Here is a 19,754-nt window from a genome sequence, read left to right as displayed (position 1 = left end):
TTGTGAACGATCTTTCAACATGGTGTGAAGTATTTATGTCTTCTGAACAGAAGAACAAATACCTGAATAAGCTATCGGTCAGGTGAAGGTATTGACATCAGATGTTTCGAATGCAGACATTGCATTCATCTTCAGAGATTGTAATGAAGAGATCGGAGATGTGGGCATGCATATATGGTGACTACTTAGGGGCGGTGCTACGCTTCTGATTGGCTGAGGGAGCTAGCAGCATTTCCCTCAGCCAATCACAAGTACACATTCATAGCTCCGTCCCTAGTCACCATATATACATGTCCACATCTCCGTCTGCATATACATTTCCGGCTCTTCATCACAGTCTTGAAGATGAATGCAATGTCTGCATTCGAAACGTCAGATGTCAATAACTTCATCGGGCTGATAGCCCGAGAAGACTTACCCAAATCATGTCGCCAGGAAAAATTCAATTCTTTCACTTGAATAAGCGTAAATACATGAATTATTTGTGATATATATACGAAATCAGTGATTAAAGTTTTACTTCATAAAAACTGAATTAGATTTCCTGTAATATTACTGAGCACAGAGGAAGACACACATTCTATCTTGAGTACGGTTCTATGTCTAAAACACTTCTGGTCTCATAAAACCGTTACTGTAATTTAAAATTAGAACCACTGTATTTCTGACTCAAATAACTTAATTTTCCCTTGTACATCTAATGGAAAAGGTCATATATTTTAGGATTTTGAAATAAAATCCATTCAAATATTGGAATAAAATTTTAAAAAAGTGCAAATCTTTGAGTTTTACGTCCCACAGTTATGCCGGTTAGGCTAAAGGAGACGGTGATGATGAGAAATGAATGAAATGGTGGAATGAAGGAAGTGGGAGGAAACGGGAGAACCCCGAGAAAACCCACGCACACGGTGTTTGTCCATCACAAAGTTCACTTGGCGGGGACTGAGATCGAACCCGGGACCCCAAGCACCAGAGGTGAACGCTCTACCAGAGCCACCGCGGCCCCCCATAAAAAAAAAAGTGCAAGTTAGATATGTTTACATTAGATACTGATATGAACTATTTATGAATGTTGGTGATAAACTTGTTATTGTGTCTACAAATGGTAAGGTCCACGAAATTCGAACAGTTGTTAAGTTTTTTTTTTTTCCTTATCAGAAGTAAGCTCTTGGCGTTCCATTCCCAAGCCACCTTTGGGAGCTCGTATCACTAACTACCGATTCTCTAAAGAGTCCAATTCTTCAATGAATACAGAACTAAAAATCCAGTAGTTAAAATACGCTAATTTCGAATGAAGTGTGTTTAAAGTATATTAATGTAAATATTTTTCTTTCAACTCACTGATATGAAATTGAAACAATTGTACAATTACAAAATCTGATGAATAATCTATCGCTTGCAGTCAATCGGCTGTTGCGACACCACGCAGTGTTCTGATTGGATTTACTGCTGTTTTACAAGTACTTCGTATATAAATGTATACTGTAGATAACGGGAATGTGCTACCACTTGTGTCGCCACTGCGGAAATGTAAGAACTAGGTGTGCGGTCTACAGGGTCATGAACAGCGCTTATTCGGTTCTATATAAGATTACGACACATATCTATTAACAAGTAATATTGGCGTAAAATGTATTTGTGTCACTGTTAGAAAGGCGAACACTACATATACAGTACATAAATAAACAATTTGTTCTAGTAAAATAAAAACTGTCAATGATTATTAGCAATTAACGACACATTTTTGTGCTAAAAAAAGTTCGCGTTTTTATTTTCTCGAAAAACCATAAATGAAGAGTTATTTTGTTCAGCTCAAGGTGATCTTTTGACTGATATATGTACGAGGGTACATCAAAAATTATCCACAATATAGTTATAACTTTTCTTACAATATTCATATTAAGTTCTGTCCTCGTTTATTTTTTTGTTATGTTGAAGTGGTCATGCTATGAAAGTTTGATCCTAATTCCTCCATTTGTCTTCCTTTCGTTGCAGGTAGATCATGGTCGCTCCATTAGAAGTTTGCATCAAAGAGGAACAATAAGCAGGGACCTGGTCAAAAGGTGTATCAGGGGCCGCAATCGATCACAGACCTTCGGCACAATACAGGACCAGTGTTTACGAAGGGACTGAAAAATTAAAAAATGATCGCACAAGTGTTACGCATGAGAAAGGAGCATAACGACCATTTACGGCTACAAATAATGACAACATTAAGCGTCCATGTGGCATAGGTTTTGTTAGACAGACGAGTGACTATTAATGAAGTGGCATATCGTCTGGACCCTGATACACCTTGCGACCACAAAAATCGGATCACTGTTCGTTGTTCCTCTTTGGTGCAAACTTCTAATGGAGCGGCCATGATCTGCAACAAAAGGAAGACAAAAGAAGGAATTAGGATAAAATTTTCACAGCATGATCACAACAGCATAACAATAAAATAAACGAAGGACAGAGATCAGTACGAACATTATAACAAAACTTATAGTTACATTGCGGATAATTTTTGACTTATCCTCGTATCTTATTTTCTTTGTACGCTACTTTAGTTAAGTAGAAATTAAAATTTAAGACTTAATGACAATTCTAGTGTCTATTTTTCTCACCATTACGTCCTGTCGTCTGGTTAGTATCATAACGGCAAGCTTAATGAGATAATATTTCAGTATCAGTTTCACCATAATAAATAGCACGGTTCTCGTACAGCATCAAGTTTTAGATTAAATTAATTGGTTTCTCTCTATTATCTCGAAAACTAAGCATAACTCATCCATATTATGTTGTTCAACTTAATACTGGGTTCCTGCTGATCTGGAGAAATTTATTTCCCTGACCTTTGGCAGGAAATTCTCTTACTTTCATGACAGGTGTCGGATGACATTGACATATAAATAAGGAATAAATAACGGTGAATATTTATACATGAATTTATAGACACATATGACCATCAGGTCGGCCATAACAACTCACTTCTTGGACAAACTGTATATTTTCTACGATTTTTAATCATCATGCAAAATTATTATTTTACTCATGTGAGCGGAAAAGTTCTTTGCTCTGAATGCTTTTGAGCCAGTAAGAAACTTATTATTATTATTATTATTATTATAATATTATTATTATATTTTATTATTATTATTATTATTATTATTATTATTATTATTATTATTATTATTATTATTATTATTTTGCATGCAGGTATTCTCTAGATAGATTGGCACCGTCAATAATACAAAGAAATAATTCTTTACTGAACTAAATGCTTATCTCATTAGCTGAGTGCTTCGAAACAGCAAACTTTTTTCTTTTCTTGAGTGAAGTTACCAACTCACGATTTTGGCTACTAAGACTATATTGTATATACTTTTCATATGAATGATTATCAACGCTTGGAAATCTTTTTAGATACGAAATTGTTACATTGTAGACAAGTCCTACACACCGACGCAAGTCCTACACAAGTTACATTGTAGACCGTTGCAGTCCGACACACCAACGCTTTGTTATCTCAACTACCGTTGGAACTGTGCTCATAATCTGTGGAACTGCAGACAGAATGGTCAATCTCCACAATTGTCAACCCATATTCTTTTTTATTAAACTGCTTTGTATTGAACTATCATCTGAAGAATTCATCAGTTATAGACTGAATTCTCAAAGTTAGTCTGCAACACTTATTTAACTGCAATTTCAAGTTCTTCGTCCTCACGGAACTAAAAGACGTGTTGCCAGAACTACTCAATAGACCATAACTATATTTGCATCAAGTATGAATATATAAACTTGTGTATTTCCCGTAGTAAATCTTAAAAGACACTGCCAACCAGAGACATCATTCTGGAATCTTTCTGAATGTTGGCAGAAGCAAGAAGTTTGCGCTTGGTGTTAATAGAGTAAGGCACGTGCAGCCTACGTTGGACGAACTTACTTATGTTCTAGTATGCAAATGACTAAGACTAAGTATTATTTTTTTTTTGTGTGTGTGTGATTACAACCACAGCCTCAACAGAAGAAGTGAACAAAATGTTTCTTATATAATTTTAAAAAGTGCATCATTCTTGGAACGACAAGACCTCGCTGGAAACTGGTGCCCTACCTAAAGCCCATACTCATTGTCCCCGTTTCTCAGTGAAAGCCCAGCTTCAACGTAGTGTTTTAGTGAATGTGATGAAAGGAATAACCATAAGGGCTATATTCGAAGTTCTTTCATTTGCTGTACATATATCTTTTGTGTGTGTGTGTGTGATACTAAGTGTTTCATATTTCTGAAGTGTGTGCGCAGTGTTGTTCGCTCAAAGCATTCATGCTGTATTAAGTGGAAATTTGTGTGTTATCAGTATCCTTTCTTTTACTACATATATATATGCATACATTCATTAATAGGAATTCGCTCAAGGTAATTTTCTCTTTTTTTATTTGAGTATGTGCAAATATTATGGAATCATCAGCTTTCCAGTCGTATATACGCATACGTGTGTACAAAAGTAAAATACAGTTAAACCTAAATTTCCGAATCACTGAGGCTACCCATGTCGTATAACTTTTTATCATTATTATTATTGTTGGCAATTTGCGCTTGTACAGGACATGAGCTCTGAACTAGGTTCTTATCAACTGTTTCTTTAGGGACTATTCTAAGAGCCAGTATCCAAGAGAGACGGTAGGTAGCTAGTAATCAATTGCTTATACGTACATTTTATTTACCTACAACAGCAATAAAAACCAAATAGGTATTATAATCGTTAGCTAAGCTGAAAGTGGTGTACAATTAATGTTAGAAAAAATATATATTTATAAAATTTCCCTGACTTTCCCTGATTTCCGTCTTTCTCCTGACCTGCACATTTTCCCTGACTTTCCTGACCTGTAGGAACCCAGCAACAAAATCTACTGATCTCATCTTTAGACACACACACATATATATCGTTAAACGTGCCAATAATATGTATTATAGAACTTAAAAGGTCAGGAAGAAATCCTAATTATGCTGTCGTACTAGGGCACGAGTGTCGTCTCAGTATCTAAATTATCTTCTGTGTTTTAATTGAAGTTCTTTAAATACATAAAATACAATGGTTGAGAACCATATTAGCCAGTAACGGCGAAGTGGGCTATACTACAGTCAAGCCCTCATTTTCTTTAATGTCTCACAGTTATCCCCTTTAGGTAAGAGAAAACAGATTAATGAAAGTGGATTATTATTAAATAATTGGTGGGATGAGGATGTAGGAGGAAACGAGAGAACCCAGGGGCAAGATGCTGGGATCGAAGCAGAAACCTCCTGCATCAGAGGTAAGCGCTTTACCACTGAACCACTGCGTCCCCTACTAAGCCCTCATGCTGCCAGTAAATTTACTCCCGAATTTTGAAAACAAATGTACGAAGTTACGTTTTCAAAATTTTGCAAATTTAAATATTTCAAAACTCGATGGTTTGATTTATTTGACCAGTCTTATATAAGATTTATTTTTTAATTTTTTTATTTAATTATTAGGCAGGAATATATATATACAGGGTGCGGCACGTAAAACCGGCCCGTCGTAATATTCTGGTATATTGTGTTTTTGGCAACACTTAAATAATCTACCTTCCTACCAAGAGATGGCGTGTCGAGGTCGGGTCGACTTACGTGACCTGCAGCAGTCACGTGCAGCTGCAGCCAGTGAAACTTGTCGAAACCAGTTGAGAAAAAGGCCTCGTTGTGTTAAGCCGAGTGAGTGTCAGTGTGTGATAATGCCGTATTCGATACCCGAGCGTGTTGCCATTGTTGAAGGGTTCATTCTCACTGGATCTTTTGCGAAAACAAAGAATTTGTTTCGGGAGAAATTTCCAGGACGTTCTGTGTCAGCAAAAAGCACCATTCAGGAATTGATTGAAAAATGGCGGCGTTCAGGATCGGTTCAAAATGCTCCCAGGAACAGACGACCATCTGTCTGCACACCTGAATTAAAGATGCAGGTGGAGGAGATAATGACAAGAAGTCCTCGAAAGTCAACCAGGAGATTGAGTCAACAGGTTCATGCGAGTGAGAGAAGTTGCAGACGTGTTTTAAGGGGACTGAAGTTAAAACCGTACCGGATAAGTGTTGTGCAAGAACTGAAGGAGCCTGACCTGCAGAAGAGGGTGCATTTCTGTTCATGGCTGTTGAGCAATGTTGCCAGTGGTTTCTTGGACCCACTAATGCTCATCATGAGTGACGAGGCGTGGTTCCACCTGTCTGGGTACGTAAATTCCCAAAACAACCGGTATTGGTCGACAGAAAATCCACACGCAATCCACCAGGTACCCTTGCATGATGAGAAAATTGGTGTTTGGTGTGCCATTTCCGCCACACGCGTTATTGGGCCCATATTCTTTGAGACGACAGTGAACAGTGACGTGTATATGGGAATCCTGGAGGAGTTTTATACACATTTGACCGAAGAGGAGCGTCAGTTATGTTACTTTCAGCAGGACGGTGCAACATGCCACACATCAGCTGCATCATTGTCCCTTGTACATGAGATGTTTACACAGAGAGGACAATCAGCAAAGGCTTGTGGCCTCCTCGGTCACCAGACTTGTCCACGTGTGACTTTTACTTATGGGGACTGTTAAAGGGAAGAGTATACGAAACAAATCCACACACAATTGAAGAACTCAAAACCAGGATCCAGGATGTCACCAATAGCATTACAACACAAGAACTGACAAGGGTATATATGAATCTCCTCAATCGTGCTCACATGTGTGTTGAAGTGGGCGGAGGACACTTTCAGCACCTGCTGTGAAGGCTGCTGTGAAGGTGAGTAGTCATATTCAATACATTAATTTCATTTATGTGTTGTAGTTAATCATATTCAATACATTACATTTCATTTTATGTGTTCACTTTACGGGCCGGTTTTACGTGCCGCATCCTGTATAAACATAGTCTAATGGTGAGACTGAACTTCGTTTACAGTTGAGCAGCTGACAGAAAATACACTGGATTTTTACTTCAGTTGCAAGGATAAGGAATTATCGTTTGAAAGGTTTCGTCCACACTTTCGTGCAATTGTTTCTTTGTTCTGCATCAACGATGGGAGATACGTGACGTGATTATTCCTCACAATGAGTTGTCTTGTGTTGTAAGACCACATCCCAATCAGCGGTCTGGAAACTATTTATAATTTACGTGACTTTGAATGCAGAGATATCAGACAGTGCTGTCTGTGACCATGACAGCAGGGACCAACACCGCAACTAAAATTACACTGACACGTTCTCTATGACACTCAAACCTACGGTACGGGTACTTCGGCACCCTGTCTATACTTAGTTACGAAAAAGTGAAAATTCAATACAGAGGATAAATACTTTCACACTTAAAGCATTATATGTGAAATAAAACATAATTCTTGGAAAATTAATTGCTAGTCTAATTATCTTAGCAAGAATTAAATTTATTATTTTATATCCAGCAACAGAAAAAGCTAGGCGTTTCAATACTAGATACTTATTAAAGAGTAAAAAAATGTTTCTTAATACCTACACGGAAGTTTCTTTTCTTCTTTCTAGACTATAATGGGTAATATACTAACTACACCGCTATATTGTTTTATTGACCATGTTGCTAATATTGTTTTCTGGAAAGAATACTTTCTGACACCAAAACTGCCTAATTTCGTACAAAGTTTCTCATCAAAAACACTAATATTCTGGCACTGGACGCAAAAATATTAAACCACATATAAAATAAAGCCACTTCAAAAATGAATTTGTCAAAAAACTGAATTTTCATGCATTCATAAATTTAAAAATAAACTGCAGTTCTGTGACGAACAGGAAAACAATTAAAATTACATTAAAGCGTGTAAATTTAACAGTTTTACGGTCAGTGCACACTTCAAATTAGGGCAATTTATTTTCTGTTTCAGTTGGTAAGAGGTTTTTCTGCGTTCAATTAGATTTTGAATTCTAAAAAGTCATGTTTCACAAATCTTGATCTCTCCTAAAGCGTGCAGTTAATTATCCTCTTCAGACAGTGGTTGGTGCAGATAAAGAGACTGAGAGTGACATAAAAGATAGCATTGCTAGCATTTTTAAACATGACTCTGTTATTTTGGATTGTGTACTTGTATAGCTTGATACTATACCACAAACATCCTTTACTGTTACAAAATACTTCAAGCATTTGATTTAAGATTTTTCGTAAGCAAAAAGCTTGTGATACATAAAATATTAATGGACAGACAATAAGATATTTAGAATAATATTTGTGTTCCATTAATTATGTTAAAAACGAACTCAAAATAAAACATAAATTACAAAAAAGCAAAACAAATAAACGAATAAAATAAAGCATACTGTGGGTTGCTCTCTTTATTAGTAACAACAAGATAACTTTTCTTACCCTTAACAGCAGCTGGGAATGGATTTGAAAACTTTCTAATATATTCTGCTTCATACTTTTCTCTTCCTTCAGGTTGGCCTTTGTATAAGATGGATACAGCTCCCTTTGCTCCCATAACGGCTACTTCAGCTGTTGGCCACGCGTAATTCATGTCTCCACGGAGGTGTTTGGATGACATCACATCATACGCACCTCCATAAGCCTATCAAACGGAACAAAACGAAGACATTAATTATGAATATCAAATATTAACTCTCAGGAAACTATGTATTTTGATTGCCAATTAAAATTTTACACATTTTTGCAGTACTTACAAAATGGTGGGCAAAATCACGCTACTTGTACGGAGTGGCAAGAGACAGAAGTGTTTATATAAACTCAAGCACAATCTGAATATTTTTAGAGCAGTTAGGTATTTTCTTGACACAGTAACAAAATGTTGATAAAATTACATGATATATGATCAATGTTTTCATTTAGCTCTCACTGTATATATCCAGCGAAAGCGAAGGGAGAAACTAGTAAAACAGGGTGTCTACTGAGTTTCATTTTCGAAATTCCAGTATAGTTCCAGTACATTCAGTATACCTATCAGCAAAATTCCAGTACCTAATATAATGATTTTTTAAAAAGTTCTTTAGGAATAATCACACTCTTGATGATTTTAGGCTTGTAATTGTTTCGCCATTAAAAGAATATTTTATTTTTAATAAATTTAGTTAAGCCTTGATTTTTTGAAATACAATGATTTTTTAAACATTTTTTAAAGGGCCTCCCAACTCCCCTCAAAGCCCTCCACTCCACCCACTGCTTTAAATGTCTAATTACAATATGTATACAACTCTTGCCATAGAAAAAATTAAAACCTCAATGGATACAAAATTGTTTCTAAGACTATTAAAACAATTACAAAACAGTATTGTTGACAAATTACCAGTTTCATGATTTTTCAAGTATGTGGACCAAAATTCCAGTGTATGTCCAGTATCAAAATTAAATTCCAGTATAATTCACGTATTTCCAGTATTTCCAGTATCAGTAGACATCCTGTAAAATGAATAATGTTACACTGGTCTGTATACTGGGTGTATGAAGTTTTAAAAAAAAGCGTAAATTTATGTGTACTTCACATTACCACTACGGGAATTCATACTTGAACATGTATCCACAGTGTTTTTAACTTTCAGAGGGTTTTAAATTTATCAACTTTTCTACTCGAAGTTTTTAACTGATCACACATTTCGACACATTTTTCCTTATATAAATAACCAAAAAATTAAACACAATTATTAAGGATGCGAACAATATTAAGCAAACTTTCATGTTTTTATTTATTTATTTTTTTATATCACTCACCTTTCTCGTTATAATAGTTATTTTAGGCACAGTGGCTTCTGCAAAAGCATATAACAACTTTGCTCCATGGCGAATGATACCACCATATTCTTGTGTTGTTCCTGGAAGGAAACCTGGCACATCCACTAGAGTTATGATGGGAATATTAAAGGAATCACAGAACCTAACAAAACGTGCTCCCTTCACTGAAGAATTTATGTCCAAACATCCTAACAAAAGAAAGAGTGAAAATCATTTAAGAACAGAAGTTGATAAATATAATGTCTAAATTTATTCTATTCATTTTATTTAGGTTTCAGGTATAGTTAAGAAAACATTCTTAGGAACGATTTTGGAACGGAGTCGCCCTGGGCCTGTATTTTAGGTTTTTCTATTCATTAGTATACACCTTAATATTCATTTAGTGAGACTGGAAAATCTCAGTCAGGATAGCTGACTGCGGGATTCGATCCCCTAAACCCAAAATTGCGAAGAAAGAACGCTAACCGTTTATCTATACTCAAGCGGTAAAATTATCCATTAGCCTGAAGAATGAACTAAGAGTTCGTGGCACGAATTCGTGTTCATAATAACAAAGCGTGCTAGAAAATTTCACAGAATAATGGGAGAAGTATGTAGCTGCTGTATTAATACTCACATAAGCAAAAATGGAGTCTTACATCGACATGATTTACAGATGTTGAGACTGTTTAGTAGACAGATGGAACCACAAACAAAGAAATACTAATACCAATTAAGAAAGATATATAAAAGCAAGCAATTGGGCCACATCAAAGAGTAACCTTACTTAGCAACGCTTTAACACATGGAAGGCGAGCTGTCAAAACCGAAATATTTTCTCGTCCAAAATAGTAGTTTGCAGAATTTACGTTTATCTTGATTACAAGAGGAAAATGTTCAGCTGTTTCGAATATGCATGTGTATATTGCTTAAATAATGAATCCTTTCTAAGAACTGCAATTATTAGACTTCCAAACTAGGCTATGTATAAATGTCAGAAGTAATATAGAATGGCTTTATCTGTTCGTCCGTCGATAGGTATCAAGAGAAGAAACGGTAAGAGAGATCGAAATGCGGTTTTCTGCAATCGATTCAGTGTCTCAAGAGTAGATTCCACCTCCTCCGTTAACTCTCTATTCATTCGGGAAGTGGTTCAAATTAGTCATTTCCGGTTTCAACTTTTATCGCCGGTAACAAGTGCAAACACATTCCCCGGACACTCTCTCTGCTCCAGGAAAGAGCAAGGCTAAAGCAAGCAAAAAAGTAAAGACAGAGAGAAAAATTGAGAATTTTCCGTTATTTCCCCCTTTCAGGAACAAAGACAGACCAAAAGATGGCAGAGAGGAGTGGTATCCAAACTTATTTACTTTTCCAATTTTCAAACTATTTACGAGGCACACGCAAATCCACTGATAATGACAAACAATTTATTGTACAAATAGATATAGTAAAATTATTTTAAAAACTATATATATATATATATATATATATATATATATATATATATACTTAATAACAAATAGTCGATAAATATATATATGTAACCGGTAATATAACGTGTAATACTTTAGAATACTTCTTGAAAACATTTTTTTTTCCCTTTCCGTTTCGTTGTTACTTACGACACAAACTGCTGAAGGCATTCAAATTAGATTAGCTTTTGTTTTTTCAATCGTCTTCAACATATACGCTAAACGAATGCTCTAACCTATGTTTGAAAAACTTGGAATTTAAATATGTCTAATTTCTAAATTCTATATTTCCCATACCAAATCCCAAAGTGAAAAAGGATTTTAATAATAACTTACTCAAACAAGTATAAAACTTCCCATACAACGGAGGCGCAAATTTCTGTCAATGCAAATGCAAATGGTCCATCAAAAAAGTTCGATTTTCTAAGTTCGAAAGGAGAGCTTGATGAATTGTGAACAAGAGTAATTTTGAAATATCTAACTTAATATAAAGTAGGTTAATATCTATGCACACTTCATCAACTAACCATTGAAGAATTCATGAAGGTGCAGGTCACGAAATTCTAACTTACTTACCAACACTAAATTAACATGCTTATCCCCCATTTCTTAATTTACTGACACTTGGAAGTTGAAAATAATATATGAATGAATATAATATTATATATATATATATATATATATATATATATATATATATATATATATATAATGAAATAATATTTCTCTTTATCTCAAGTATCATGTGATAATTTAACTTCCAATCAAAATCTTATAGGAATTGGAAACCTTAATCCTTACTAAAACACAATTTTAACATCCAAATAAATATATGCTCGTAAACTTGTCTAAGTTAGTTCATATCTCAGAGAAATAAATAAAATATGAGGAATTAGAAGGAAATAAACTTTTATTGCTTAAATAATGCTCTAAAAATAGGAGTTTGGTTTTCTTGGCTAATTATAAGACGCCAGTTCCGTCCTTGATATACTCATAATCCTGCTCACCTTCCCTAATAACTAATGGAGAAAGCAAGTAGCTTCTACTTCTCTATAATATCTATTTCATTAATAATTCAAGCATTCCTCTAATCAGTCTTGGGTCCTGCGGAAGTACTGAATACAGTATTCACTCTACTTTGCTCCGTACTCCTTAATTTCAAAGGCACAATCTGGCCTACACCTGGTTAGAGACTCTGTACACAAAGTCTTCCATAAAGGAATCTAACTAAATTGTAAGGATAGGTTACGTTGTGAGTTAGGTTAGTCATCCGTCTCTCCTAGCCCAAACTTAAAAGGTCTTTACATTCAAAGAATGAGAAATAGGTAAAGTCGCAGTGAGAACACTAATCGATAAACAGCACCTGTATATGCTGGAATCGTCTTATGAGGGATTGAACCCAAACACATCTGGATTCATTACATAAATTTTTCCATTACTAGGAGAGAATTAGAAACCTAAGTCTATACGCGTTCTCTTACTCACGTGACGGCCCCATGAGACAGCTTACATACTATTTCTTCTAAAACAACAATATGTCCAATAGTCTTCTTTCAGACGTAGGATTATTAACTAAATACAACTTATAAACATCCTAATTCCGTATCTTCGAATTCCTATCTGTAGGTTGAAATTTATTTACTTCAGCGGGAAACTGTATTGTAACGGAACTGCTCATCCAATTACAAACAGAACTAAACTAAACAATAATTTGTACAACACAGTTCATTTTCTACGTTGTAGAGGCTGGCCAAAACACCGCGACCTTAACAGCTAGGACGCCAGTATGCACAACAACGAACAATAGAGCAGCTAGCCTTTTCATATGTTTTGACCAACACAAAAAAACTCAACGCCAGCCAGTTGAGTGAAAAGAGAGATGGGGAGAAGGGACTAAAGAATGGCATTCCATTGTTAGCCTTGCAGTAAGCTCTTAAAAGAAAGAAAGAAAGAAAGAAAGAAAAAAAAAAAAAAAAACTAACTTGTCAAATTAACTTATGAATCTAACTAACTAGAACGTATATGATTTGAAAATACTTAAGTTGGGATTAATCTCTAATATACATATATACAGTAACTTACAACATAAGTATAATAAACATAACTTAACATAGGCCTGGGAAAAGATACCTTAAAATTAAACCTATTACTATTATAAGAATATTTAATACACTTCTTGAATATACTTAAATATTTACAGCAAGGTTAAGAATTATACCTTGCACATTATGAGACATGAACCTGCATCTTAATGAGATCTGAAGAACTCAAGATTGAACTTAGGTCTCCTAGCCGAAGGTGTGTATGTTAACCATATAGTCACGCGGGAGTTAGTATTAAGTTTCTTCAGCAAGAGGTATAAGGTTGTGGTATGTAACGCTGATATATTATTCAGACTTAACAAATACTAGTCCGTTAACTAACATTCATTTTCTATTTAAAATATTTTTACATGCGTCACTAGCTAAAATTCGTCAGTTAGTCAACACTATCTAAGAGTTTTAGTCTGGTAACGTATTTGAGGGTAGGATGCTAAAAAGCCTCCAGCAGCAACACCTCTGAAATGAAGTAATAATCATATTTCGGTTGTGATCTTTACACATTTTTATTTTCTCAGTATCTCAAGAATACATTTTTTTTCTTAGAATTTGCATGGTAATTTAGTTCTCTTTGCTATTTTTATATTTAATGTAAACGTTTAGCAACTTGACATTACAAACAATAGTTTTCATCACTCAAAAACCTACGACTCGTAAATGAATCATAAAGTATTCATTGTAAATTAAATATTTAGTTTAACGCCCCACGTATTAAGACTTGTAGGATAAAGGTAACGGATGACAAATGCAAGTGACTTATGATTAAAGCTTCATTACAATGAACAGAAAGTAGGAAGAAATGAAAGCAACCCCGAGAAACGCATGCTACATAACAGTATAACAATAATTAACGACACCTCCCGTTGTAAGCAAACTGCACCAAGAAAATTTATTAAAAACTACTTTCCGAGAACGAGTCTCTATTTCTATGTGTAAAGATATCAAAAGAATTTTATTTAATCTTTTACTAATTATGTATCATTTATTCAAATAGTATTTAATTAAACGCATGTATTGTTCATTAACAGATCAAAGCCATATCCACGAATATAAATGAAGGGTGAAAGCAGGGAATTTGTGCTATTATTCAGCCCAAATTCTTTCATCTTCGTGAATTTTGTCGAACAATTTGACGGTTAAAATATGCAAAACGATAATTATATCTATGTGTGCTGTATGGCTGTGAAGCATAGTCACTTTACTTTGAAGAAAGAACGCAGACTGAAGATATTTAAAAATAAAATTCTGAGGTCAATATTCGGACCTACGAAGGACGGGAATAGGGAGTGGTGGAAACTTTGTAACGAGGCATTATTTACCTAACATTGTGTTTTAAGCCTAGGAAGCTGAGGTGGGCAGGTCATGTAGAAAGAATGGGGAAAAAAGTAGGAAGGCTTTCAAACTTTTAACACGAAATCCAATCGGGAAAAGACCATTAGGAAGATCTATGTATGGATGGGAGGATAATATTAAGATGAATTTCGCAGAAATAGGAATACAAAGTAGAAACTGGAACCAGCTGACAAAGGATGGAAGTCAATGGAAAGCTTTTGTGGACGAGACATTTACTTTCTGGGTTCCATAGGCCATAAAGTCAGTTTGTTATTTCAATTAGTAGTCACCACTGATTGCTTTCAATTATTGTGCGAGGTAATACTGGATAATAATGTGATTATCACTTCGTAATTGAAAGCCGAAGTTCAATCAATAACAACAGTCATCTTAACTAAAATATTCCTTGTGATATGTTCCTTAAATCACCAACAAATTGGAACAGAATATTTACGCACTAGAGCATATAGACTGTACGTTCGGCTGTACCATCATTCCTTTTTAGCACCGAAGCTATACGTCGTGAATTTAATGTTGGATTGTTCAATACGTACTTCCATCGGGAATGTAATACGGCTCTTGCACACTGAACAACATATCCATTTAGCTACAGATCACTTCTTCCTCTACGGTCATAGAAGAGAAAATTTTGATGTTTTGATTGGCTAATTGGAGCTTAATGTCTTTTTCCAACACCAAGGCTATATTAGACGGCACCTACTATTTGAAAGTAGGTTCCGAACTACTACTCAGGCTTGTTTCCGAGGCAAGCACCATGCGGGATAATGTGCATGGAAGGAAAGCAGGTTAGCTACTCGGCCAGGAAGTGGCACTGATTAACTAACAAATGTCATCACGCGCACATGTGGAGAATATTTTGCGTTCCTCGTGCGTCTTTCACAGAGAATTCCTCTGAAGTTGAAGTCTCGCACGGAGTTCGAACACCTCGTGACATCTTAGTAAACCACCTTCATCTCTTTTTCTTTCCTTTTACGTTAAATCTAAAAAAAAAAAAAAAAAAAAAAAAAAAAAAAAAAAAAAAAAAAAAAAACGCTGAAACAAGTATTTACTTATTTTAAATAGAAAGTCTAAATACCAAATGTCATGCATATAATCTTAAAGGATTCAGAAATATGGACATTTTATTATAATAACTGCAACATCCTTTTCTCCCCTTCTACGTCAAATTTTCAAAATTACATCACAAAATCTACGTACTGACCAAATGTTAAGTTTCTAGGTTGAGCGGTTTGGCTGAGACGTTGATCAGTCAGCCGAAGGGACTTCTTTTCTAAATAGATTTAAGAATAAATAATACAATACCTGCAGCCACTTTTGGTTGATTAGCAACAATTCCTACAGTTCTTCCATTCATTCTTGCGAAACCGATAATAATGTTCTTGGCAAAGTCTGGCATAATTTCAAAGAAATCTCTCTCGTCTACAATGGACAAAATAACATCCAACATATTATATGCTGCCGTTGGCTCATGTGGAATTATTGTATCCAACGATGGAATATCACAATCACTAAACACAGAAACGAAAGTATATTGTTAAAATTACATTGTTACAGGAAGTCAAAACAACTTTAATTATATGACAAAGCAAGAAGTCAGTAGAATGGGTTATATTCACTATCAGAATGATATTACTACTCTGTTAAAACCAATTGCCTTAGATTCCCTTCCCCTCCTTCTTACGGTATTGTAGACACAGTATTGAAAAAATTAAGCACTATTATATTGAGAAAAGTGTATGTAATCTGGTTATATTTAAATTTTCGCTCGACTTTTATGTTCACATTTCATCATATGCTTACATTTTAGGATTAATATATTTTAAATAGTTTCGAACGTTCTTCACATAATGTTTCTAAAATTCTAATAAGCACAGAATGCTGTGTGCCCGGAAAGTAAGTACAGTTAAAAAAAAAAAAAAAATTACTAAAACAGGTTTGTTCAAGCCAACTTTATTTTTACTTGAAAGAGCACACCTTAAACTATTTTTCGACATAGTTTCCACTAATGTTCGAACACTTGCCAACTTACCCAAACTTTCCTCAAAGAAACATCCTGCCAGTAAAAGCAACCGTAACCCCACAGCGGTTTTTTTTTTTTTTTTTTTTTTTTTTTTTGCGTTGTCGTTACTTTTAAAGTGCTTACTGCCGAGCTCGCACTTCAGATGCAGGAACAAGTGGTAGTCAGATGGCGCCAAGTCGGGGTTGTACGGCGGGTGGTCAAACTACTCCCAACCGAACTGTCGGATTAATGTTTGGGTGGCACTAACAGTATGGGATTGAATCCCACAGTCGGCGGAACCAACAATTGTTTTAAACATTGCAAACGATCACAGGACACAATACACTCGCGACAACTCAACCGTACCGGTGTCAGCAAAGAGGCAATGAACCAGTGAAACGAGCGTGCATGCCATGACACTAGCGCTGCGGTGGCGTTCAAACGAAACAGTGTGTACTTGCTGGACACGGGCGGGATGTTTCGTTGAGGACGGTTTGGACAAGTTGGTCACACGCTCTGACAAGTGGAAATTATGTCGACAAATAGTTTATGGTGTGCTCTTTCATATGAAAATAAATTTGACTTGAACAAAACTGTTTTAGTTTTTATTTTATTTTTCAAAACAGTACTTACTTTCCGAACACGCCTCGTATAACTGAAAATATTTAATTTTTTAAAATTGGAATGTGGTATATTAAATATGCTAAAAACAAAATTTCAGCATATCTTGTCAACTTTATATATATATATATATATAATAAACAATCTTACAATCGAAGGAAAAATTATAATCCCTTATTTGTTCCTTGTGCATGACCTCGCGATGTAATTTTTACCTGTTTTATCACCTTTTCAACTCTTTCATTAGACGAACAAAGTTATTAATGATAATATACACTACTTTGTTTCTTTTATTTTTGGAAAAGCTAACAAGATGTGCTTAAATTTAATTTTCAGTTTTACTTTTCTGTGCTTAATATTTGCACTAAAGGACGGTAATTATCTTTGACAAATGTACAACAGAATCTCTTTTTGATATATATATATATATATACCAAGATAATGGAACCGATCTTAAATAAAAAAAAAAAAAAAAAAAAAAACAGGTCATCGCCATCTAAAATTAAAAATAAAGAATAAAAAAAGATTTCCACAATTTGTAAGTTTAATGTTATATAAAAACAAATAAAAATACACATTCACAGTAATTTTTTTGTGGTGTACACTTTATTATTTAATTAATAAGTAATACAATTGAAGAAGTAAAAAAACTCCGATAAATACACGAAAAAACAATTTGTTCATGGGAGAAAGCTACAGATAATAAATAGGTAAACTAACATTTACTCATCACTAACAGGCTGTATGATATCACTTTTGTTCTTGAAATTTAGTCTTTTTCAGCACCAAGGCTACATAAGGCGTGGACCTAAAATTTAAGATAGAATCCTAACCACTATAATGCGTTCAACGCTCTCCCACTGAGAATCGAACCTGGGATCTAGTGCAAGAAAGACACACGCGTCAGCCATCAGACCAGTGGGGAGAGTATGTGATACCATGTTAGAAGAATTACAATGGAACGTTGTATTACAATGCATAATTGTATTGGTTGTTCCAAATAGCTAAGTTTACTTCCTGGTAACTCGGGTTAATCAGTATCTTTGAGAAGTGAGCCAAGTAGTTAGGAAAAAAGTTATACAAGTTAGAAACGATGAAAGTGAAGAAAAGGCACATAATTTTGTAAGGTGAATACACACTAACATTTCCAATTCCACACTTAACATCAACTGATGGAAGTCACCATTTACAAGCACCTATCAGTAACGTTACCTGTCAACACATTCTGCTTCTTTCTTTTTTCATCACTGAGAAACTTAAATTTATCTCTACCTTTTCTACTTTTATCGGTCTTCAAGTCTTATATAAATATAACCTTTTCTAACTACTTTTTTCACACTTCATGAAGCATTACAAATTAATCCTAAGTTCCAGGAAGTGCGAGTACACTTAGACATTACGAATTCTATTAGATGTTTACAAAAAGAGATCAGTGAATTACCATTATATTGTCATCTCATTAAATTTCAATGATAATTCTATAAACACGACTTCTCAATCGATCCATACTAGCATGCCACAGAAAGAACTACCGCTCCTGTCAATGGCAAAAGTGCTTACGATTTGTTAAATTTCTAACTGTGCTTCTCTATACTAATTTAAGAACATGAAATCCAATGGAACTATTGTTGATTGGATGGCTGATTTGAAGTCTTGCGTTCCTTTTAACGCCGAAGCTGTATGAGGCATGGACTTACAGCTTAACGTGGGATCCGAGCCACATGAGCTTCCACGGGGAATTGAGCCCGACTCTCCAACGCCGAGGAACTATTGTTAAACATACCTGTCAATGGAGTCTCGATAAAAATGATTTTTAAAGTTGAGATACAAATTTGCTTATGTCTTAGACATTGTTGATAATGAAGAAGAATACTTCAAATATTATTCAATCAGGCAGAACACTTTATCCTAATACACTTCCGATTCTTAGTAACGTGATTAATTAAAAATATATAATAATATTCTTTAAATGTAAAAACAGTTACTATTAAATGTATGTTAAAAATTGAGTCAGTATACCTGTCCTGAAAGTGAAATTACTCTAGGGAGACATTCACAAACACCCACAACTGGAGCTGGTGTCAGCAAGCTCAGTAGGGAATCAGTTGTCGAACTGATAAGATAGCAAAGACGTACTTGTACAATGAAAACAGCAAGGAATCAAACGAAAAGGAATCTCATCATGCACATGATCAGGATCGCAAAGTCACAAGAAATCATTTTTCTGATTAGAACTTCAACGTACGATCCATCAACCAGGCACTGTATAAGTATGCGAACACTCGTTCTGTACGCACAGTCATCTGATACAAAACCCAAGATTTGCACTAATAGGAATCTGAACAAGTTGAGGCAGAAGATTGTCTATGTCTCTCAACTCGACATGCAGCCATACACATGAACGTCAATCAATCAAGCATCATCAGAATGAAACGAAAATTTCATATGGTGACAAGAGCAAAGAGCAGTGTCCCATT

At 35.0% G+C, this 19,754-nt stretch overlaps 1 protein-coding gene across 1 annotated transcript in view; it reads right to left on the bottom strand.

Annotated features, from left to right (window-relative positions):
• LOC145692976 (propionyl-CoA carboxylase beta chain, mitochondrial-like) overlaps positions 1-19,754 on the bottom strand; it is a 46,725-nt gene that overhangs the window by 6,154 nt on the left and 20,817 nt on the right. The window contains exons 7-9 of the mRNA XM_081768598.1: positions 15,960-16,165; positions 9,734-9,942; positions 8,378-8,579 (exon numbers count right to left, since the gene is read on the bottom strand). Coding sequence (XP_081624724.1) covers positions 8,378-8,579; positions 9,734-9,942; positions 15,960-16,165 — 617 coding nt within the window. The remainder of the gene's footprint in view (positions 1-8,377; positions 8,580-9,733; positions 9,943-15,959; positions 16,166-19,754) is intronic.

The sequence above is a fragment of the Thermobia domestica genome, chromosome 8 (genome assembly GCF_964235325.1).
Source record: "Thermobia domestica chromosome 8, izTheDome1.hap1.1, whole genome shotgun sequence".
Taxonomy (NCBI): Eukaryota; Metazoa; Arthropoda; class Insecta; order Zygentoma; family Lepismatidae; genus Thermobia; species Thermobia domestica.
The sequence above is the reverse complement of the archived record's forward strand: the minus strand, read 5'-3'. Positions and strand labels throughout refer to the sequence as shown.